Source organism: Desmodus rotundus, chromosome 6 (genome assembly GCF_022682495.2).
Source record: "Desmodus rotundus isolate HL8 chromosome 6, HLdesRot8A.1, whole genome shotgun sequence".
Classification (NCBI taxonomy): domain Eukaryota; kingdom Metazoa; phylum Chordata; class Mammalia; order Chiroptera; family Phyllostomidae; genus Desmodus; species Desmodus rotundus.
The window spans coordinates 43,516,802-43,541,738 of NC_071392.1; the positions used below are offsets into that span (position 1 = coordinate 43,516,802).

The 24,937-nt window shown below is 42.4% G+C and overlaps 1 protein-coding gene across 1 annotated transcript in view; it reads left to right on the forward strand.

Moving 5' to 3' along the window:
• MAGI2 (membrane associated guanylate kinase, WW and PDZ domain containing 2) overlaps window positions 1–24,937 on the forward strand; it is a 1,366,741-nt gene that overhangs the window by 1,213,597 nt on the left and 128,207 nt on the right. The window contains 2 exon segments of the mRNA XM_053926810.1: window positions 6,654–6,846; window positions 15,176–15,424. Of these exon segments, the coding sequence (XP_053782785.1) occupies window positions 6,654–6,846; window positions 15,176–15,424 (442 nt within the window).

Below are 24,937 nucleotides of genomic sequence, written 5' to 3' on the forward strand. Positions count from 1 at the left end.
TTCAAGGCCTCTAACCCTACGGTTCCTGGAGAATTAAAGTGGCCTAACCCTAGCAGCAGGCATATGTCCGGGTATCCCTAGAGCAAGCTTTGTGTAGCTCTGCCAGTGCTTTGAAGTTACTGCGTACCAACTAATTTCACATATTTAAAAATGCAAATTTCCACCTTCTCTTGAAAAGTACATCTGGCAACATGGAGCCTGCCCTTCTCTGTGACAATTGGCTGGAGCTGAGCAGTGGTCCCTCGTAAACGGAGCGCGGCCACGGTTCTCACGGCTCCCTAATGCCTGTGTCACTTACTTTGTTTATTATGTTTAAACTCCCTTCCCAGAAGATTAGATTGAAAGAAATCGGAAAGGTGAATATTTTGCTCCAAAGGCATCTTCGAGCAGGGCCAGATCATGTTTTTAATAAGCCCTACCACTGAAAATATTAGCAGGTTCCTTCTCTTACATATAAATACAAATGAAAGGTTAAACTATAAAATAAATCTAAGGGAAAAACAACAAAGTTTCTATTCTCCCCGTGATGCTTACTTCAACACAGTTCTTGAAATATACAACTCTTTGGGGGACATCCCCGGAGGCTCCTGGTCTGCCGTGGGGGTAAACTAGTTCCCCATTTGGGAAATACTATCGTCCCTGGTCTCCCCTACCCCTGGAGGCAGAGGGACTGCATGACAGTCACAGGGAACGCATAGTCTTAGCTAGCTCAAGAAGGGAGAATTCTAGCTGAACTTGCCCCGGCACAAATGCGATAGAATTATTACCCAAATGGAGCACGTGTTACTCAAAATGAAGCTCAGGTGTGTGAACACAGCCATGGTCACCACCCAGCCTAGGACGCCTTCTGCCTGTTCGATGCACAGGTTCCCAGGTTCCCAGGTTCCCAACCTGCTGAACATTGGCTTTGCGCTCCTGAATCCTTTCTCCCTCTAGTGGGCAGGCACCCAGTTAAGCCTTTTCAGATTACGTGGATTGCTGGTTATCCTCCTTGTATTTATTTAGATTTATTCTGGTTTATTCTTTCATTCGAATGATTTAAGACACATTCAGGCTGCAGTTCAGCTGTAAAGCAGAAGCCTAATCAACCTCAAGCAAGCAAAGCTAGAAAATAATGTCTTGAAGACCAGAATATTGTACCTCAGAAAGACCATGTCAGGAAAAGCGAGCCTACTGTAAAGATCTCCCATAAGCCCTTCCTCCTTGCCTTCCCCCGTTGTAAGTCCAGAGATAATATACAAACAAAGAGTGTGCTAGCCTCATTTAATTGCTGGCATGCTACAAAGGGAGAGGTGCGGGAGGTGACTTGGTCCCCAACCACAGGAGGTCTCATAAATTACATCAAATGGGTTTCTGCCTCCATATATATGAAATGGCATTGACATCTCAGGGTGCACATTAAACACGACAACACAGCTTACAGCAAATAATGAACAGCGGGACTCCAGCTCCGACAAAGCATATGGGCATTTTTTCCTGCAAGAGGAAATACTTTTCACAGTTAAATAACAATAGAAATAGAAAGAAATGAAAAATTGTCAGAAAGGAACAAAAATGAGATTTCCAGCTGTGAGCTGAAAAGAGATGGGAAAGCATCAAGATGGAAAGATTTGGGAAACTAGCGTGGAGAAAGGCCTGTGTGGACAAAAACTGTTGAAGAAAGAGAGAAGTAATGATAGACATACTCCTTGGTGCAGGAGTCGGTGCGAACTTCTGGCGCAGGTCCAGAAGGCAAGAGCCTGAAATCTGCCTGCCACGGTGTCAAATTGTCCTGGGCTGGAATTACTGCAGATCAGATCTGCTGAGGTAGAACTAACATTAGGTAGTGTAGGGAAGAATTAAAAGGCCTGCAAAGGTGGCTTTCATTTTGTTTGTTACTTGTTTGTTTGGGGTTTTTGGTTAGTTTTTTTTTTTTTAGTTAGTTTTTCCCCTGGCTTGCTGGGATATTAGCCATTTGAATGTAAACTGCTGTTATTCCACATCAAATACTCTGTTTCGTTCTGTGCCCTTACTGCCTATGAGATCAAGTGGAGGTGTGGAGTTGTTATTAATTCTCTTGCTTTATTAGAGAAGGCAATTGGAAAGATAAGGCCATGGGTGAGTTGTTCTTTCAGTGTATGTATGCAGGGGATGTCTTTCTTGATCTGTTTTGCCACAAAGCTCTTCCTTCAGAGCCAGGGCAATAGAGGCGGAATAAAGAACTCTTCCAAGAACAGTGAGAAAACTATTGAGTGGGCCTAAGGGTCTGCAGAGGCTGAAGAATCCAGTGAGGCCAGAAGGAGTAAGGCCAGTGGTGGCTAGGGAGGCTCCCTGGCCAGTGTACCCAGGGGTCAGCAAGCCCAGAACTGATGGGTCAGGGAGCCCAGACCACGCACTCAGGGGTGTCCCTCACAGACTTGGGAAGTGACTGGAGTGATGGGGCAGGGAGTTAGGGTGAGGCACTGCAGGGAGAGTCCGTCAGGGGACTTAGAACATGACCAGTGAGACCACAGATCCTGTGGCCATTGGACCAAGTGGGAATATTCAGAACTTTGCTACTCAGAGTGTGATAGATTACAGATCAGAAGCATCCAACATCTCCAGGGAGTATGTTAAACATGTGGAATCTCAGGTTCCACCCCAGGCCTGCAGAATCAGACTCTCAGGGGTAGGTCCAAAACCTACCAGGTGATTCGCATGCACCCTAAAGTTTGAGAACTACTAACTTAAGGGATCAGATATCCTGAGGCATGTTTTTAAGAGCTTAAATGAACACGCTATATACATTGGGAAGCCAGTATGAGTTACAATGCAAGAAACAATCATGGATTATCCGGTCCCTGCAGTTACAGTGGCAGACAGGAAATAAATTAATAGAATGTGCCAAGTGTACAAAGCATATTCAAAATAAAGAAAAAAAACTGTGGTTTTTTTTTTTTTTCCTGAGTAGAGAGTTACGTAGAGCTGGCTCTAGGTCAGCCCGGGAGTATAATGCACGAATGTGCAGCAGGGCCAAAAGCTAGGAACAAAGCACATGCGAGCAGAAGTGACAATGTGTGTGTATTGGGGGAAGCCCCCCAAAAGTCTAAATTCAGGATTGATTCTGAAGATCTGACATGTAGCCTATTCAAATTCCTAAGGGCTTTAATAGGAGAAACAAATACATGGGCAAAGCAGCTGCTTGCTCCCAGTGGTGGCCGGCTGGGAGTATATCCACCCCTCCCAGGACAGGGTCTCTTTTTCATAGGGGGTTCATAGTAAAACCATATGCTGGGTAGTCACATAAACTATCAGAGAGAACAATGCCTTTCTGTGTTAACAGATAACATCAGGCAGTTATCCATACTATATACTCATTGCCCTCCTTCCTGGGGACATGAAGTTTATATTTGGGTGCATTCCTGCTTTCCGGGTAGTCAGCCAAGCCTGAGGCTACAGAGAGTTAAACAGTCACAGAAGGTTAAACAGAGTCCAACATTTCCCAGCCACCGTTACTGCTGGGGCTATATTGCATCTCTGACTTCCCCTACAGCATGGCCAGCAACTTCCCGGCAAAGGGGGCTGTTCTGACAGAGGGGCAAATGTAACTAATACATACATAACTGATGGGCAGCCTGCCCTGATGCCTACTCCAGTCCACCCCGCTCATTTCAAGTCAAGTTTGCTTAACAGCTATGGCAACCTTCTTTTTTTATTCCCCACCCAAGGACATTTTTTTCATTTCTTTTAGAGAGAAAGGAAGGGGGGGGAGAGGGAGAGACATCGATGTGAGAGAGAAATATCAATTGGCTGCCTTCTCATACTCGCCCTGACCAGGAATCAAACCCATGACCTTTCAGTCTGTGGAATCGCACTCCAACCAATTGAGCCATACTGGCCAGGGCCAAGGCAACTCTTTTTGAAACAAGATAAGGGATGGATTATGTAATGTAATTATATAAACATATATACATATATAATTATATAATACTATATAATAAATCATATTGAAGTACTATGTCAAATATATGTACTTTATTTAGATATTCAATTGAAGTATTAATTGAATATAACTTATTTAGACATCAATATTATTTGATAAAACAAACTAAAGGTTGAATATTAAAGTTTCAAGTTCTGTGAAAATATGGGGAACTTCAGTCTTTGCTCAGATGTCCACTTCCCACCGAGGTCCACTCTGACTCTAACACCACTCAGCCCCAGGACGGACTCCCACCCACCACCCCACCTTGCTCTATTTTTTTCATAATACTTGCCTGCTAGACACAGCTAATCTACACATTTATTATATTTATTATTGTCTTACCAGTAGAATCGAAGTTCTGTAGGGCAGGGATTTTTGTTTATTGTTTGCTGCTGGATTCCTGGCACCTAGAGGTGTCCCTGAGCTCAATAAATATTTGCTGGATAAATGAGTTATTAGTGAGGAGAGTACCTCAGACTATAGTAATAGAGCAGAAAAGCAGATGCTTTACTAGGATTTTCCTTTTAAAGAATTTGACAGCACACAAGATAACTTCAAGGATGTCTGTATATCTATGCTATTTTCCTTTAGCAAGAGAGGAGCAGGAACTTTCCAATGTGAAATTTTATTTTTACACCTTTTGTTGAGGGCCAGATTATAGCTGTGGCTCTCTCAGTTGGAACCTTTTTTTTGGTCCACCTTGATCAGTTAGAATCAGAATATAGCATAAAGTTGAAAATTAACCACCCAAGAAGTTCACAAGCCATATTTTTTTCTATAACCATCTATAAACTCTCCCACAACAGAAAACCTAAGGTTTGAAGGCTTTTCTTTAGGTGACCCAGTTAAATGCAGCTTTTCATGGAGCAGTAGAGAAACATAAACATTCATTTTTACTAGCTTTTGCACAAAGCACTTAGCAAATCTTTGAAATGCTCCTTAGTGGGTTGAGACTTTTGAAGAATAGATTGGAACATCTTCAGAAAGAAACTCGTAAATTCAAGTTGGCATAACAATAAGGGGAAATGGAGACTGTCAGAGGCATGCCTGACGGCTGGACTACATATACCAGGTGGGCACGGAGGACTGCAGGGAAAGTACCACACTGGACGGCCAGTTGAAGGCAGGACGTGAGGCCTTTCCCGTGACAGAAATAATGAATTACCCATCAGATCACTAATACTCAACGTAGAAGCAAATCTACTCTCCACCTGCCCTCCAGGAATATGGGAAAAGCAGTTGTGTGATGGGGGATTTTCATTCTTCTGGGCAAAGACAGCTTATTCAGTGGACCAAGGGAAAAAAGAAAACTCCAGACTATCATTTTGCGTTACCTGAGAAGGAAGCCTGGGCATTCAGATCCGGTTGCCATGTTGACAGGCCACACTGATCCGTGTGACCACGTGCGGAGGCCCGAGTGCATGCAGGCCTGCAGGTCACAATGCAGCAGCCTGCACACTGGCTGGAATCCACAGCTATGGGATTTGAGAAAAATTGTTGCACCTGAGAGAAATCGACCTGTGAACAAGGGATCATTTTATAAAGACTTAAAATAAAACCTGGAGCATAGGCTCTACAATATTAACAGGCTAATGGTACCTACTGCCTTCAGATGCTACATGGCTAAGCCACTTGGCAAAAGAAAAAAGGGTCTATTGTTCATGAGTTAGAAAAATTGTTTATAGATTAAACAGCAAAACTAAAATACTAAGTACTATTATCTTTCCTCTGAGAAAGAAAAAAGCCTTATGGATGGACACTAAGTTGAGTGTTTCTAATGGGAAGTGGGAAACCTTATTTCATGCCTTTTATCTCAGTCCCTGCTTCAGGGAATTAACATAAAATGCACATTCCTGAGGTGGGCACCTCCTCATTGCTGCTGCAGTAGCTACCTAAGAGCAGAACCCTTCCAGGGCACAGGCAGAAACAGGGTGCCCTTTGTGCAGCGGACAGTGCTTGAAGGAAGTACAACATTAAAGGCATGAAGCATTCTGGAGCAGATTTGACTGACATTTTTTAAGTCAACTAGCCAGGAAAAGCCAACTATGAGTTTTGCTTTGTTTTGTTTACCTTCAGCTTTTCAGGGTAAAACAAAACAAAGACCGCTCTTTGAACCTTTATCAGAGTTTCATAATGTGCGGCAGCGAGTTTCCCTGACACTTTTTGAGCATTCGCTATGTGCCGTGAGCAAAGTTAAATGCTACATGCGCATTATTTTATTCAATTCTCCCAACAAGTCCATAAAATAGGTCCTATTATTTTATTTCCCCATTTTGCAGGTGAAGAAACTGAGGCTCACGGGGTTGAGAGGCCTTGTCCAAGGCCACACAATTATAAATTGGAGCCAGAATTCAATCCTCAACTTGCTTCAATTCAGAGCCCATGCACAGTGGCCAATAGCATCAGATTATTTGGGGTTAGAATTTTCTTAAGGGTGGGAAGTTATGAACCAGGTGGCGAGTGGCTCCCAAACTTCATGGCCAATGGCAGCAATGAGTCGAAACGGATATTTCTCTAGAAGGAGGGAACCACCTGGAAGTATTGAAAGGGCACTCCTTCAGCCTCTCACATTTCATTTTTCAAGTACATGCTCAGGTTTGGGGCAAGGGGTAAAATGTGGGAATAAACTCGTCCACCAAGCTTTTATATACTTACATGTATATAAAAAGTTTGAAACCTAGATGTCCTTTTCTTCTTGCTGCTTCTCTAGATTTTGATTGGAGCTGTCATTGCCATGGGCTCAGCCGACAGGGATGGCCGCCTACATCCAGGGGACGAGCTTGTCTATGTCGATGGGATCCCAGTGGCTGGCAAGACCCACCGCTACGTCATCGACCTCATGCACCACGCAGCCCGGAACGGGCAGGTCAACCTCACTGTGAGAAGAAAGGTGCTATGTGCAGGTATGGAACCTCGGGCGGCAGCAAGAGTTGGAGATTAGGTGGTGAGAAGCTTTTGTGAGATGTGCCAAAGACACTTGAAACAAAATTTTAAATCAATTTCTATATTACATGATGAAAGAAACCAGCCTTGATATTCCAACTGTAAGTGATTTTGAAAGTGTAGCTTTTCACCCCATTAGTACAACTCCAGCAGTCTTTGAGGCCTACATTTTCAACATGGTCGTTAAAATTTTCTAGCGAAGCCTGGGGCTAATTTAAGATGTGTGCTCTTTACTGCTTCGTAGATGCTAGTTATAAGAACATTATAGTAGTAAAAAATATGGCTTTTGAAAATGTTCCTCCTTGTGTTTACAAATCAAGAACCACAGCATTTTGATACTGTAATAAAGCAACAAGGATGGAAAATTGGCTTTCACTGTAGAGCCTGATAAAAGGTAACAATAAAACTATTATCTTGATTTACAGAAATACAGCTGTACGTCATTTTGAGGAAACACAATTCATGTAACTCCAAACTTATGAAACAGATAAATAAGGAGTAATTATTCCCTTTACAGTCATTTTCCCAGCTTCCTAAAAGAATCCACCAAAGAAATATTTAAGAGTAAGCCCTCAGAGTCCTAATACAATTCAATTTCTCTCTTCACCATTCCAACTCCCCAGAAAGGATTTATATTTTAAGGAATATGTGTTATAAGCATCATATGATTTCTTGTAACCTGAGCATTCGAGAACATTGGGAATATAGTCCCACACCACCTGCACTTGGCTCTGGGAATCACAGGAGTAGCAGGGCCAGCAATGTTCACTTGTCACCTTCTGCCTCTGTGGCCTGCTGACCTCTCTGCTCAACCCCCTGACTGATCCTCACACAGAATGATGAATGCTAGAATTACGGGGGGTGCTTAAGAACACCACTTCCCTTGTGCTATAGGTGAGAAAACTGAAACCCAGAGGTGTAGTCGCTTGCCCAGTCGTCCGCAGAGTCAGTGACGATGTGGAGATTCATCTCCCTATCCAGGGCTTATTTTACTGTATACCGCTTTCGGTGCCCTCCTCCCTCTACCTCCACCCTCTCCCCCAGTGAACACAAAGACATTAGACCCATCTTTAGCAAATGTCACTGCCAACCATAAGAAGAAGGAGTCTTTCATATGTGTTATTATTATAACATATTTGAATTTTTAAAAAGGGGGGCCACTGGCTGGATAATCACGGGTTGTGAATGACTCAGTAGGATAAAATTTATTAGTCAAACAAAAAGTCCTTTTTTATTTGAGTCTTCTGGAAACTAGACTTTGAGCAAGGGCAATCATTGAGAAGAGCAAGTCAGAAGGATTGTCAGCCCTCGCCAGTAGAGACTGCCATATATCTTGTATCATACGGGGGTTTTGCTAAGAAGTGTCATTCATCTTCAGAAATTCCTGCCAGGCCACTTGACCCAAAGAAGTAAAACACCTTGAATTATTCTTATTCTTGGGCAGGATGCCAGAGACAGTTTTTCTTGGTTAACATTTAACTGTCTCTCCCTACAAAGTGATTTTCAGTAAAAAGTTTGCTGTGCTATATGTTCTGTAGCCCAAAGATAAATTAAAAAGTTACTCGATTTGATTTACAAGGAAATAACTGCAAGGCGCAAAACCAATGCACCAACACGATTTCATGCTCCCCTTGCTACCAGCTGATTATTGCAAATTAAATTTTATTCTAACCAACCCAGGATATTGCAGTGTATGCCAAAAGCTGCAAAAAAAAAAAAAAAAGTATTCTTGCACTCTGTGGATCATGGGACTTCCATAAAGATGCTCTTTGCTGCAGTTCTTACCAATTTCACTCATTTAGGCTTTGAAGTACATTTCAAGTGCATTTAATTTTTTTAAATGTTCTACTGCAGACTGCTCATTCTCACCAGGAGAGTTTCCAAGTTAATTCAACCCACTCTTCCTTGAAAGCTTCATCAGTGTTGAAAATGATTAAGTTCAGCAAAGGATAGGAAAGTAAATGCCTAGAAATAGTAAAAAAAGATTTTTAAAAAACAAAAGTCATAGGAAGACAGCCTTTCCTCATAGCTGCCATTTCTCTACAGTGAGAAGGGACAACACCAAATGTGAATGGCAGGGGAGATGCCTTTTCAAGGGTTGTTCTTATCATTCATTATGCTTTCCTAAGTAAAAGCAGTGGGAGGTGCAAGCCTGGTTCAGGATGAGATGATTGCAAGCTGACGGGAAGTGAGCAATTAGCTGTGAAGAGACAGAAGATGCCTGAGAGGAGGGACAGTGTTGCCACCTTTGTGCCAAAGGAGTAATATTATAGAGAAGGAGCTGGGAAGAAGGGAGGTCATAGAGATCACACCCATCAGCCTTCTGCTCACCATGGCTTAAGCAAATATCCCACCCCTACCTCAGAAGACATTGGTCATTGGCTTCCTAGTTGATGCTCAAGACAAAAACACATCCAACATGAGAGGTACAGACCGTGAGTTATATTAGGAAAAATTAAAATAACACAAAAACCTGCTCCAAATATTGAAATATAAAGAAGTGTATGATTAAAGTTAAAATACAAAAATAGCATTAAAATATAAAGGCAGTATTTTCAATTAGGCAGTGACAAACTAGATCCTTAAAAATGAGAAATTGTGGAGAAAAAGAAGGAAATATACAGCAGTGCACTAAGTTTTATTTGCCAGATAATTTTATTACTGGTCTTGTACTTTAAATGAGTTTTGAGAGATATTCATGCCACCAGATCCAATATTTAGTTGTTTTTTTCCCCAAGGATAGTAGAAGAGTGCTTTTAATTGTTATACTGGAAGTATAAATATTTATATGCTTAGTAGCTAAATTTGAGATGTTCACCCTTATGACACAATATTTTGAATATACACTATTCATCTGAGAGAAGAGTATCTCTAAGGAATTTCCCAAAGTGTAAATCTAGAAGCAATGTGAAAGAAAATTTTATAACTTAATCAAAACATATTATAATCCAACTTCTGGTCAAGATAGAGGCATAGGTAAATGGAGCTTGCCTCCTCACACAACCACTATGAAACAACTTGCACCCAGAATCATTAGAAAATGAGATGTGTGGAAGTCCAACAACCAAGGAATTAAAGAAGTCACATTCACCCAGATGGGTAGGAGGAGTGGAGATGAGGAGATGCAGAACAGGTGGTCTCACATTCACGTGAGGTACATAAAAATCAGGAAGGATACCTCAGGAGTGAGAGATCCTATCCCCACACCAGACTACCCAACCCAGGGTTCCAATGCCAGAAAAATAAGTCCCCATCACTTCTGGCTGTAAAAACCAGTGGGGATGGGGATGGCAGACAAAATCATGGGATTCTTAGGTGTCTGCTTTTAAAGGGCCTACAATGGACTTAGGACTTATGCAGACTCTCTCTGTCTGGGCTCCAGCACCGGGGCAGCAACTGGAAGGGTACCAGTGGCATATGGGGAAATACTGAAGTGTCTGGCATCAAGGCAAGTGCTGGGAGACAGCTTCCTCCCAGACAAAACTCCAGAGGCCAGGCAGAGGCCATTGTCCCTTTTCTGAACCCTCCACCACACAGAGCCACAGAGCAGTAAAACCATATCGGAGACTCCATCAACCTGGTTCACTCAGGTTGTCCCACCCTGACGATTACCTAAGGCTCTGCCCCATCCAACTCATGGGTGCCCTTTTCTACAATAGGCCACACTACTAAGACAGGCAGTCAAAGCAGCTCTACCTGATACATAGAAACAAACACAAAGAGGCTGCCAAAATGAGGAGACAAAGAGATATGACCCGAGTGAAAGAACAATAGAACAAAACTCCAAAAAAAGAACTAAACAAAATAGAGATAAGCAATCTACCAGATACAGAGTTCAAAATACTAGTTATTAGGATGCTCAAGGATCTCATTGGGTACTCCAGCAGCATAAAAAAGACCCAGGCAGAAATGAAGTTTACACTAAGTGAAATAAAGATAAAGTTACAGGGAATCAATAATGGAATGGATGAAGCCAAGAATCAAACCAATGATTTGGAACATAAGGACGAAAAAAATATTCAATCAGAACAGCAAAAACAAAAAAGAATCCAAAAAATGAGAGTAAGTTATGGAATCTCTGGGACAATTTCAAACATACCAACATTCACATCATAGGGATGCCAGAAGGAGAAGAGAAAGAATAAGATATTGAAAACTTATTTGAAAAAATAATGAAAGAAAACTTCCGTAATTTGGTGAAGGAAGTAGACATACAAGTCCAGGTAGCACATAGAGTCCCAAATAAGATAGATGCAAAGAGGACCATACCAAGACACATCGTAATTAAAATGCAAAAGTTAAAGCGAGAATCTTAAAAGCAGCAAGAGAAAAGCAGGTAGTTACCTACAAAGGAGTTTGTCAGCTTATTTCTCAAAAGAAACTTTACAGACAAGAAGGGAATGGCAAGAAGTAGTCAAAGTCATGAAAGGCAAGGACCTACATCCAAGGTTACTCTATCCGGCAAAGCTATCATATAGAATGGAAGGGCAGATAAAGTACTTCCCAGAGAAAGTAAAGCTAAAGGAGTTCATCTTCACCTTGCCCTTATTACATGAAATGTTAAAGGGACTTATCTAAGAAAAAGAAGATCAAAACTATGAACATTAAAATGGCAATAAATTCAGATGATCAAGAATTGAATCTAAAAAACAAACTAAGCAGAACAGCAAAAGAATTGTACATATGGAAATCATTTTGAGGGTTATCAGTTGGGAGGGAGAATAGAGAGAATGGGGGCAAAGTGCAAGCATTAAGAAGTACAAATTTTTAGGTACAGAATAGGCAGGGGGATGTTAAGAACAGTACAGGAAATGGAGTATCCAAAGAACTTGTATGCATGACCCATGGACATGGACTAAGGGGTGACTGCTGGAGGGAATAAGGGGTACTACGTGGAGGGGGACAAAGGGAGAAAAACTGAGACAACTGTAATTTTATTGACAACATGATAATAAAATATATTTTAAAAGCAGACAAGATAAAAGAAAAAAGATATATTACAGTTCACCTTAAAGCCACCAGCATCTTTTCTCTAACACGTAGGGGAATATCTAATTCTTGTCCTAATGTGAAAAAAGGGAAATTTTTCTTGGCAACTGGGTGAAAAGTTTAGATAGTGTTTCAGGAGCCGGTGAATTTCCTGGTCCTGGTTACTATACTTTTTGTCAATTCAAAATGCATTCCCTTATGCTTTGTGTGTGAGTGTGTCACCCGTTTAGATAAGTTGTCTGCCTTGGTGAACCAGGAGTGCACAGACTCAAATGCTTGCAGGCAGGCCAGCCCCGAGTGCAGGGCCACAGCCTGTGGGCTGCCCCTGCTCCTTCGGGCACCCTGAGGGTGCACATGCATGTCAACACCCCCCACCCACACATCCAGGCTCTGTCCACACACAAACCCCGTCACCTCAGCCATGCTTCAACACGAGATATGAGCATCTGCAGTGCTGTCATCCTCCTGGGGACAGTCCTGAGAAGAGGCCCAGGCACGCCTTGGAAGCAGGCGAGGTCTGTTTGGTGACTAGAGTCCTGGAGTCCTGGCACCCAGTGTGTGACCCAGAAGGGAAACGAGGGCTCCAGTTAAACAAGTCCCTTTGGCCCCGCACTCCCCCCATTCTATGGGTAAATTAGCAAATCAGGAATTTGCATGAGACATTGGGGAGCAGTTGGGACTGTGATGAATGCATACTGCATAGCCCATCAGGGGAGCAGCCATTGCCCAGCTCTAGCTCTTCACTACCAAGTATTTCAAGAGAAACCAGAAAGGTGTATTTCTATAAACTGCAAATCTGAAAACACTGACAACTAATTTTAACGACAGATAGACCAACACTCTGCAGGAATAAGTGGGTGTGCTGACTGTTCTAGTCAAAGCACCTCACCTGGAGGGCACAGTGACTCCTGCCTTCCCAAACAGAGACCCACTCCGTCAGCCAGTGACGGCATCCAGTGCAACTGGTGGGGACAAAACCGAAGCTTAACCTAAGGGTTAATTATCTGACTTGAGTAGCTATGAAGTAACTGAATTCTATATGCTCATTTGCATGTGAGACAAAAGGAAAAGGCAGGGATGCTGGAAGTTAGTGACTTTTTTTAAATGCACATGGAATTTAGTCACTTTGTGACACTTTACTGCATTATTCGAAGACAACGATGTTCAGGTCCTGTACCAAGAAGGGTTGTTGGAGGAAAGAGAGTCTCATTTGGACACAGAGCCAGCCTAGCAGAAAAATGATGTGAGTCAATCCCTCCAAGTCAATCATTGAAAGTCTTCTGAACTCCCTGGTTTTGAATGTGTTCCTATTGTTAAAGATAAAGAACTTTGTTCTAAAGATTGAAAGAGAAATCCAAAAGCAATAGAAAAGTGTCCTGTTAATGTATTTAACTTATTTCATATTGACTTTGTCTGTGATTTTCTTTCTCTCTCTAGAACTTGTGGCATAGCCACTCCCGGCTATTTATTGCAAAGACATAAATTCTCTCTGTGGCCGCTTTACTGACAGCCCCCGCTCTCAACCCCCTAAACTCTGACAGCCAGAAAATGAGATCTCTCTTGTCACTGCCTATGACATTTAGTTACTGATTTGGTCCAATAACTCGGGGAGATTTTCAATTTAATGTTGCAGCATAATAATTGTTTGTTTTTCTTCTTCCTGACTATCTCTGATCACTTTATTTCCAACTCACAGAAGGACTGATAAAGGACATGTGCTTCACCAAGACAATAACAGCATGTCTTTGGGTGATGTTTTCTAGCAGAGAGGCTACATTTTACAGGCAGTTTTAATTCTGATAGAAAGAGGAAAAGGCTTTGACACTGACCTTTGTCCTTCTATGACCTCAGTATATTTCTTATAGATAAAAAGAACCTGTTTTCTTTTATTAAAACATGACTAATTAAATCTTAACCAAAAAATCAAATTTATCAAATGATCTTATTCAGTATTATAAGCAAAAAATAAATACATTTTAAGGCCATTTGTAATCTGGACATGTGAATAAACGCGCCTCCCCTTTCTTCAGCTGTCAGTGTAACGGAACCTTTCTTGTAGTCTGTTCTTTCTCTTTCTCCCTGAATTGCAGCTTGTAAAGTTAAGAGCCTCACTGGAACTTTTGCTAATTATTTTAACTTACTATACAAGACACTGTCCAGACTTCTAAATAGAAGAACATATCTAGAGACCGTCCTCCCCCATAAATTATTAATTGTGATTCTTTTCCATCTTATTATTCCTCTGTTCCATATCATCTTTTGAGTACACTAATTAAGTTGTAAGATGGAGATGAAACAGTCTTATTTCTAATTACAGTCTTATTTCTGAGTGCCCACTTCAGCTCTTTTAATCAAGACACCATAACCTAGGTATTAAATTAAAATGACAACATTCTTTCTGGATGACAGATCAACTTCCATTTTAAAAACTGGCTCCTCTTGGCTGGCAGCTTTCTATCCTTTCTCTCTGTGAGTAGGCTTGCTTCCTCATGGAGGTAGTGATTTGGTTTGTCTGTTTGATAATAGAGAGTATTTTTTAATAGTACAGAATGTAGATGAGCAAGGCCTCCAACACCTCCCTTAAGGATCCCAAATCCATCATTCCTTATCCTGATAACACTGTTAGATCTTAGAGTGAGCAAACTGCTTTAAGAAGGATGTTTCCTACCTACACAAAGTAAATTAACACATCTAGGTTAACAGAATTAAGTAAAACCATGGCTCCTTAGTAAAATTATGATGGGTCACTTTACATGGACATCCCCTGGGCTGTCAGCCCCACTTCTAAGATTCTACAGCAGCATTTCTGAACGTGTGGCCTTGAAACCTCACCCAGATTCCTGTGCCCAATTTTCCCTAGATCCACTGAAAAACAATGTTCTCTGTGTGGACTCTGAAGGTACATATTTTTTATAAGCTCTTTAAGTAATTCTTTTGCACAGCACCACTTAAGATTCTGTCCACTTATTTCATGACCTTCTTTGATGATTTATTTTTATGAAACTAAGAAGCTTGATATCTATAATGAGGGATTGTCCTGGGGGGCTGCCGTCTTAGCAAGAGGAAAATACAAACAGGTAGCAGCACATAGGAAGTTGATGAGGGGTTTTACCTGTGTTTGCCATGAAAGGTGGGAAAGGAGCCAAGACCTTTATAGCTGGGTTGGTGGCTCTGCACCTCTGGGGAGAAGAGATACCAGTCTTGTAACAGTGCCGGTGTCTAGAACAGTGCCTAATACACAGCGGGCACCCATCAAGACCTTGTTAAATAACCCAGTGCCTGTATACGATGTTGCTCCAGGGGAGCCCTGCCCAGAGAACGGGAGGAGTCCAGGCTCCGTATCAACCCACCACAGCTCTCCACGCAGCGACTACGCGACCTACACCAACAGCAACCACGCTGCCCCCAGTGGCAATGCCTCTCCCCCTGAAGGCTTCACCTCCCAGAGCCTGCAGACCAGTGACGTGGTCATTCACCGAAAGGATAACGAAGGCTTCGGTTTTGTCATCATCAGCTCCCTGAACAGGCCTGAATCAGGATCCACTATAAGTAAGTGACAGCTTCGCCTGCCCTTGAATAAGAGGTCTTCTTTTCTTTTGTTCTGGTGGTAGGGACACTGACAAGCAGATTGCAGGACTGGTGTGAGCATACCATGGAGCCTGAAAGTCACAGGCTGTGGGCACAAAGAATGCATCCTTAACACTTGATTAGCCAAGTGTTGCCGACCTTTGGTTCAGGAGGAATGCAAGGCCACAGCCCAACACCCCCACAGAAGCTCCTCATTTATTTTAAACTGGAAGGAAAATAAAGCAGAGTGAGGTGGGAGTGTTGGTGAGAGGGGAGGGGTGCCCCTATGCGATAGAATGAAACTGTACCTGCAGAGGATCTGGGGAAAGCAGTCTAAGCAGCATCCTTGAGGTGGGAAGGAGCTCAATATTGAAGAAATACAGAAAAGCCTGCTGCGGCTGTGGCAGAGTGAACAGGGAGAGTGGCGTGAGACCAGACAACTGGGCAGGAGCCAGGTCGCCCAGGGCTTCATTTGCCCATGGGAAGAAGTCTGGATTGTAGTCTAAACCCATTGGAACCACTGGAGGGTTTTAATCAGTGGACAGAAATCTGACTTGTATTTTTAAAAGATGAGCCCTGCTGCTTGTGGAAAATGAAATTGCAGGAAGGGAGCAAGAGTGGAAGTACAAGACAGTTAGGAGCCATTAAAACAGCCCTGTGGGGCGAGAGATAGCGGAGCCTTCCCCTCAGGTAGAAGCAGTGCACAGGGGAGAAGAGGACTTTACCTCCTGGGCCTCCTCCAAACCTAAAGGTCTATGCCTCTGCACCGCAGGTGACAGTCAGAGGTCACATTTTTCTTCCAGTGAGTCACCTCTGTCGATACACAGGCTTCCTCAAAGGCTTTCCTTCCAGCAGTACTGTCCCAGAAGTCACTCAGCAGCCAGCAAGCAGACAGAAGGGGCGACAGGAACACTCGTTCATTTTTCATGTTGAAGTCATTGAGCCTGAAATGCTGTGGACGGAAACACCAGGATAGAGAGCATTAAGAGAAAAAACTTTTGAGTCATGTTGTGGCTCTAAAATTCTCATAAACTGTGGTTGTTTCCAGCACATGGTTGGGGGAGGGAGGTGTGTTTGTCAAACAATACACAAGAAATCCAATTATTAGAAGGAATGAGGACTTTTGTGATTAACTTAATGTTATTAAAACACCACCAGAACTACAGGGAGAAAAGTGCCCTGATTAGTTTTAGCTTTGACAAATTCAAGAGTGAAAACTATAGAAATGTTATACCTCGGTAAAAATGTACTGAAACTAAATTACATCCATCTGAAAGTACAGTTTCATTTCTCTTTCTCTTCATGATAAGCTGAAGCAATAAATTCAACCTTTCAGTGTAGAACAAAAGCAGAAATCTGTCAGTAGGATGGATGCACCAAGGTTAAAGGGCACAAGACCAAAGATTTTCATAAATTATATAAACAGTCTTCCAATAATTTACACTGGGAGAAAATGTTCACCAGGAGTTTTTGCAACCATCCTAGTCATTCAAATCGTTTGCTGGAGAAGGGTACCCAAAGGGGTGGAATAAAAATAAAAAGTGTACTGCCACAAAGTGTTAAGCATGTAATGTTTATGGCCTCAGCTTGCTTTGAAGTGCAACATTGTCACTAACTGTGTAGGGCAGTGTGTGTGTGTGTGCGCACGCACATGCACTTACTACACAAAGAAACCACAAGTGCTTTTTCTGTTGCACATAAAATTCATGCATAGGTAGAGTTGGAAAACAACAGGTGCAAATGCTTACAATTAACATGTGAATTTTTTCTTCTGACCAAGGGATAATAAACCTCAAAACAGTAATTCTAACCATTTTCAAACTGGCATTATTTTACATTGCCCCGAGGAGTGGAAATGTATTCTGGAGTTCATAATGCCTCCTGGCTTCTTTTTTCAGATATTTATTTCTTTTCAATTTAAAGAGTTTGAAACACAGGTTGCCCCATTTTCTGTGGGAAGAGCAGCTGCTGAACTGCTGGCATGCGGCGTTTATAGTGCATAATTTGCAACGTGCGCCTAAAAGGTCCCTGGACCTGAGGCTGTCTCATACTTCCGCAATAATTTTGATCTTGTAATTTTGAATTGAAGTGCTAAGAGCCTCATGAATGGCAAAGAGCCTTCCTTGTTCCACGTGTCCATCGTCACACTATCCAGGGTTCTGGGACACTGGGAGAGCGTGACACTGTCAGGTTCTCAAGAGTCACAATCATTCCTGGGGTTTGTGTCATTTTTCTCTTCGTGTCTTTCCGGAGCCCAAGGATCTTGAACACACCCATGGTTTTTCTCACGGCTGCTGAAGCCTTTCCGTTGGCGGATGGAGTGCTGTTATGCCTTGGGTGGGCGCTCCATCAGCCTCAGGCCAGGGAGTGGTCGGTTAACAGACCTGGTGCTAGTCAGACTGCCTGGATTTGAACCCTGGCTCATCATTCACCAGCTGTGTGCCCTTGAGGAAGATACATGACTTCTTTGGGCCTCAGTTGCCTCGGTTGTAAAGAGAAGATCATTTTAATACCTGTGTCATGGGGTTGCTGTGAAGGTTAAATGACCTAGTACATGGAAGCACCTAGAACAGCACTGGCTCAGAAGAAGCGCCGAATATGTCATTGTTGCCATCCTGACCACGGTCCCTGCCAGGGACCATCTCCCCAGCCCATCAGCTTACTCTTCTCAAATAGCACAGCATTCACACTGACTGTCAGCTCAGTCAGAGCCCCGAGCAGCGAAATGAGCATCCTGAGAGCCACTGCCCCCCTCCCCACACGTTAGGAGCTTCCTGGGAGCACAGTGTTCCCCACCTCCCCATGCCCTGCAGCCCAAGTCAGTGCTGGGGACAGAGCAGTGGCAGTCGGGTCAGTCCAGCTGACTGTGCCCTTCCTGAGGCTATAAGCGGAAGAATGTCCCTGCAAACATGGCACCTTTATTGAATATATCAGAGAAGAGAGGAGAGATGAAGAACTCAAATGTGAACTTCCCCACCCTGCACACTCACACTTTCTTCAGCCCAGGGACCAGCATTGCCGGCGATGCCAGAGGTTTAATCAAATGAGAACTTGGAAGGTGAGACTTCTGGTTTACTGTTGCCTGATATTTAGTAAGACTCTTTACCAAAGCCTCACATTTTTTCAAAATATTATTTTTCCAAAAAATAAATAAGAAATTTTCTTTATATCAATAATATAATTAAACAGGATACTGCCTTCCAAAGCCAGTGACTCAGGAGGCCAAGTATCGTCTGGGAGCAAACAGATCTTAGAAGATTTCTATCTGAGGTGCAGGAATATCCTTCTTGATTTAAAGTGAGAATAGGCAAGCTTCCTGAGCGTTTTCATCCCATTATCCAAAATTAAGTATTTTTTTCCACACCTTAAATTGAACCCACAGGAAAACACAGTGGTTTGCAGAATGGCGCCTAGGATAAGAGTAAACTGTAACAGGAAATTGAATTTTAAATTCTTAAAAAGATTCGAATGAAGATTTACATACAAAGATGTTCATTGCCATATTATTGGTAAACGGAATATTGGAAACAATCTTAGAAGCTTCTCGAAACCTAGAAACTTTGGTATATTTGGGAAGTTGTTGTCGCTCTCACTGGGGTCTGTAGACACAGGATACAAGACTCGGTTAGCCCTCTGACTTCAAGTGAATGGATGCTTGCTCTATAAAAATGTCCCTGTGGCCATGTGCAATGGGGGTGACAGATTGGTCTGTGGGCCTCCTCAGCTCACGGCTGAGTCTGGGTGTCCAGGTTTTATTGCACAGGTGTAACCTAGACCTTACAGGTGCTTCCTGCTCTCCCCCACCCCCCAAACCTGCTTTCCGAGCAGAGTTCCCAAGAAACGCTTTGGCACAAATGACAAAATAGAAATGACCCTTAGTCGCAGGCTTTTCTATACTTTGGAAAGGATATGCTGAAAGTTATGGGGTAGACATGTGTGGGCAGCTTGGACACCAGTGGTGGAGGCTGGCAGCCTGTTGGGGGAATTTGTGAATGTGGATGCAGGCCCCTAACAAGCTTTGAGGTAGAACATATTCAGGACAGCAGCCACAGCAGCAGCCTATGCAGTCAGTCACCAGTCGGGGAACAATCGCTTCAGCCCTTCCTTCCGTCATTTCTATTGTCCCGACAGCACCGGCTCAGTTTTCTATGTCTTTATTGCAAATGCATCACTGGCAGCATGCTGCTGGCTTCTGAACAATTCTTCAGCTCTGTGCTGGTGCTGCAAATCTTTGTTTCCATGTGTGTGTTTCTTTGGCAAAGGTTGGAGTCCAGACTTGGTCACTGCTGGTTTTCAGTAAGGCCCACTGGAATCCAGTGTTCTAGAAAAGAGTTTATCATCTTTGGTAAAATGCCCTGATGACTTTCTCAAAATCCTTGATGATGTCCATAGGCTCTGGAAGCTAAAAGTTATTCTAGAGATTCAAAAGCATATCTAGCAGGTCTCTTATGCCATTTTCAGAAAGGATGAGATAGCCCTGTCTGGGTGGCTTAGTAGGTTGGAGCATAATCCCGTGCACCAAAAGTTTGTGGGTTTGATCCCCAGTCGGGGCTCATATGACAGGGAATCAATTCATGATTCTTTCTTTGTCTCTCTCCCTTTCTTTCTCTCTACAGTCAATACCATAAACATATCCTCTGGTGAGGATTAAAAAATAAGGTTGAACTAAAACTGAACCAGAGGAGAAGCAGGTTGAGATTTTTCCCACCAAAACTCAAAGCCAAGGTTTCTATAGTCTTGCCCTATTACAAGGAAATTTAAACTAAATAAAAGTGGACAACAGGTCTAAGCCTCACTCCCGCTTATCCACTGACTATGGTGTCCCTGAGCAAGTCACTTGGCATTCCTGTGTCCCTTCCTCATTTAAAATATAAGGGGAAAGGACCTGAACAGGCTCTTCCAGCTCTACATTATCTTAGGCCATGAATCAGCGTGGAAAATAAGCTATTAGTTTAGTCTTGTCTGTGTGTTAAAAGCTTTGGATAAGTTTGAGGCCTGGCTTATAGTTTTTCATTGTCTTAAGCTATTACTTTAAACTTGTATTACCTTCAATTTTGATTTTATTTTGAAGGTAGCTCCTAACACTTTCAATTTTTTTGTTTATCTCAAACTCTGTCAAGAACTGATATGAAACAAGCACTTAACTGCACTAAACCAGCTCCGCTTTTAAGGCAATTTAAGGCAGTGTTTTCTTCCTTTTGTCACTCCCTGCCACACCTGTAAAACTATAGCATTTTTATAACACAAAGAAATACAACAAATGACGCTACTGGAGGCAAAAAGGCAACTTCCCCAGTGGGTTCCACCCCCAAACCTCACCTGACTCTCCTCAGCATGCAATCGCTGCCTTGGCACACTCATAACCTTAGGGGACACTCCTTTTAATGGCCCATAGTTATAGAGTTTTGACCTAAAGTGAACCCTCTGAATATCAGCAACTATTAAGCACTTCATTTTACATTTTATCATTTTGGGTTATGGCAGTTGATTTTCTTCAAACCTTCCTATTGAGGTTTATTCATTGATCGCCTTAAAAACACAGGTAATTGGTGCAATTGGTGCTGACGCTGGGAGCCTGACCTTTTCTAGGTCACTGTAAACTCCGACCTATCAGTGCTCCATCCCCAAAAGTCATTGCTGGAAAGTTACTTAAGTCATGTCCGTGCAGCTGAACGTGAGAATTGCGAAGTGAGTCTCATTGATTTCTCTATTTCTCAGTGGTTTTCAAAAGCAAGTTTCCTTTCACAGTTCTTAACCAGCTTTGTAACATGTATCCCCTTATTCCTTAAGTGAATCTCTGTTTTGGATTCCTTCAAGGACACAGTGCTCTGAGCTTTATGCTGAGAGTAGTAGCTCATTCAAGAGGCACGATGCTATCACCAGATGGTTAATGTGAGTGCTTTTATAACAGAAGAAATAGGGGAGGGGGCAGGGGACTCTATATAAAATGCCAGCTTTCCCCCAAATATTTGGCTTCTAAATATAACTCACAAAAACCATAAAGTAAGCAAATGTCTTCATAATCTTTTGGAAAGTCAACATATACAAAGAGATAAGACCATTCATAGTCTGCACTGACATGCATGTGTTCTAAATCAAATCAATCTTTTCACATACATGAGCGTGGCTCACTTCCTGCTTCAGGAGGTAGTGGGGGGCTAGGGTAGGAGTAGAGCGCAGTTGTTAATGGGGCAAAGTGCATCACGGAAGGCAGCCCTTTCTATACACAATTCAATCTTCTGATAAGTCCTTGATCATAAGACCCATGATAGAAATATCTACAGGGTGAAGTTCAAACAGGCCTCTCTTTTATATTCATGACCCTAGCAAATCTGTACACAATTGCTGTTTACCATCAGCTCCTTCCAGCTCTATCGACCAAAACTCGGTTTGTTACTTACCCCTGAAGACAACTTTTGCTCTACTGTTCCAGTATCCACATTTTGCCTTCTGCCACTTGGAATGTCTCCTTTTATCTAATAATAAATTTTATCAAGCGTTCTCCCAGGCACTGTGCTAAGAATCTTACCTTGTATTTAATTTTCCCAGCAACCCTGTGAGGTAAAGACTACTTGCCCAGACAGTAAACAGATCTCACAAGCAGCTCAAAAATCTCAGTCTCCTTGACCCCTCACCGTCTCCTTCAAGTGTTTTCATTAACTCTTATATGGAACTCTTGTCTGCAAACCCATTAATTGTTGACTGCTCCCTGGCTTCCCATCTGTTATTATGTCTGTTATTACAATCTATTATTGTCATTTTACTTTTCATGTCTTTATATTTTGTGTCCCCTAATAAATTATAAAATCCTCAAGGGCAAGAAACAACAGCATTTCTTTGAATCCCTCACAGTTCCTGATAGCATATTTTTCAAGGATTTGGTACATGATTTATGCTGGTGGGATAGGACTGGATCCTCATACAGTGATCCAGCACTGTCTTCAGGAAAGTGAAAGTGGGAGTGTGCTCTGCTCTGACTTTCCCTGCACCTAAGCCCAGCTGTTTCGTCCCTCAAAGGCAGCAAGATGTATCTCTGAGGACGGGCAATGCAGCCGAGGATCACTTAGGGCAGCAGTTTCAACTTTTTCCTCTCATAACCCACATAAACTTATTACTAAAATTCTGTGGCACACCAAAAAATATATCATATTTTTGCTGATATTTGTATATAAGGATTTCTGGTACCAAGAATTAACCAATGAGCTGCAACCCCATTATATGATGTCACCATTAAGATGCAACTCTATTATATGACCTATATATTTATGGTCAAGAAAAGGCATTCACACCTGGTCAGCTGTTGTGTTGGCTGTTGTCGGATTTTTTTCTTTTGACAATCTAAGGGAAAAGAGGTCAGTACCCCTGACTAAATAGTCAGGTATTGCATGTTTTAAACTTCTTGCAACACACCGGTGTTCCATGGCCCACTGGTTGAAAGTTGATGACTTAGGGGGAGGAATTATGTGCAAGCTGGTCCTTGCCCAGCATGTGAATTTGCACTACAATAAAGTGGAGCTGGAACAGTATCCCAGACTACAGACTTCTCATCAGTTCTCAGCCTGAGTAAGTGTTTCAATAGCCAGTTCAGGGCCTACTGAAGTCTTAGACGAGAGCACCCTCTAAGAAATCGGGCTTAAGGGGGGCCCTCTCTGTGCCTCTGGGAAGCCCTGGAAGTCAGAAGCATCTGGGCTGCAAAGGCCTGGTCCTCAGCCTGCTCTCTGGTTCCCCTCATCCTGGCACCGACTGTTCCTGGACTCACCATCCATCTGTGTGAGCACCACCTCAGCGATAATTATGTCATCCTAAACAGGAGAGTTTGGATGGCATCCCAAGCTCCTTAAAAAAAAAGAATTACTTCAAATTCATTTCACAACCCTCATTAACAAAGCAATGCATTTCAGTTCCAAGTGAACAACTGAATCACATTACTTCCTTATAGATTCATAACCAAATAAATCCAGGATGAATAGGATCTATTGATTAAATTTCATTTCTTTCAATCCTGAGCATGACCAGTTTTGTTCCCAAATTTAAACCTGGATGCCTAGGTTCTACCTGTAAGCAGACAAAGAAGAAAATACGGTGCGTCACACTCTGAGTACTCTGATATCTGAACTTTGAAGTCTCTATTAAAATGGAAAAACACATGGAAACATTTTATTCTCTTAGTATTAATGGATTTAAAGATCGTTAAATTGTAAAAATAAGTCCACAGAGAAGCACCATCATTCTTATTTATTCTTACGAAGAGGAGCAATGTAACCTATCAAAGAAATCTGTGATTGCTCACAGTGAGTTTTTAAAAAAGTCTAGACTATTTTTCTTATTGTTTGAATGGAGCTCATAAATCATGACTTTTTCTCACTAGGGAATCATTTTTCAGGAGGGTTTTCATTATCGTGTTCAAAGACTCTCCAGGCAGCAGCAGGTGAGTGTGTAGATGTCTTCTTACTTTCAGCTATTCAGCCGTCTCACTGAAAAGCTCGTAAGTGGGCGATCAGTGGCGATTCCCTCCGGGCTTGTGTCCTGCAGCTTCTTGTTATTCTCTGGACGGCACAGGGAGAGTGCAGCCGCAAAGACAGCCAGACTTCACAGGCAGGACCACCCTTTGCCATTGGAAAATGCCCACCGCTCACCCAGGGGGCTCAAACAAACTCCGAGCATGCAGGTCACTCTTGCAGAAGACACATTATCCTTATAATCTCTTCGGGGCCTCAAGTTGGATTCAATTCTCTGTAATTTTATTTTTCTTCTTGTTTCCCAACAACCAGCCACATAAGAAAAGCTGGTTCCATATGTACAACCATTTTAAAAGCATGTTGTTAAGTGAACACAGTCATGTTATTTATCACCATTTTTCAGCTATATTGAAAGAGTGCTATTAGGGAACACTTTTCCCACTTGGAGTGGGGTAAATTGAATTTCTTTTTGAGCCCCAGCTTTCACCAAAGACTCAGGGAGGAACTCTACCCAATCCTGCCACACCAAATCCTGGTAAAAGCTTTTTTTATTTGTTCCTTTGACCGCCAATAATTTTGAAGTTTAAGGTGGATTGTTTCCCCAACCAAACCATTGCCAGTATATGGTGGGAATTATTTTCACAGGTCAGTCAGTCAGCGATGACTGACTAGCGATGCTCAGTAGGCATTCCTAAAATATATACAGTGTCAAAAAATGTTAACTAACTAGTGAGACCTGCTATTGGCATTTTCATTTTCCAGTTGGATTTCTTCCAGGTCTTATTTTTGTAAGTGAGGCAAGGGTTTGCTCCACAAATGTGCCCAGATGTTGGGCAGCTGATGAACCCATCTGCTTTCAAGAGTAAAGTGCCCAAAACCTTCTGTTCAGAAACTGTTCATCATAAAATTGTATATTTATGGATTCATTGTGAAGGAGGATCTTCCAGTAAGCAAGAAAGAGCACATAGTTCAAAAGGGTTTGCCCTGTGGCAATCTAGCACAGGGCAGTTGAGGTAACATGAGGTAGGAGAACATT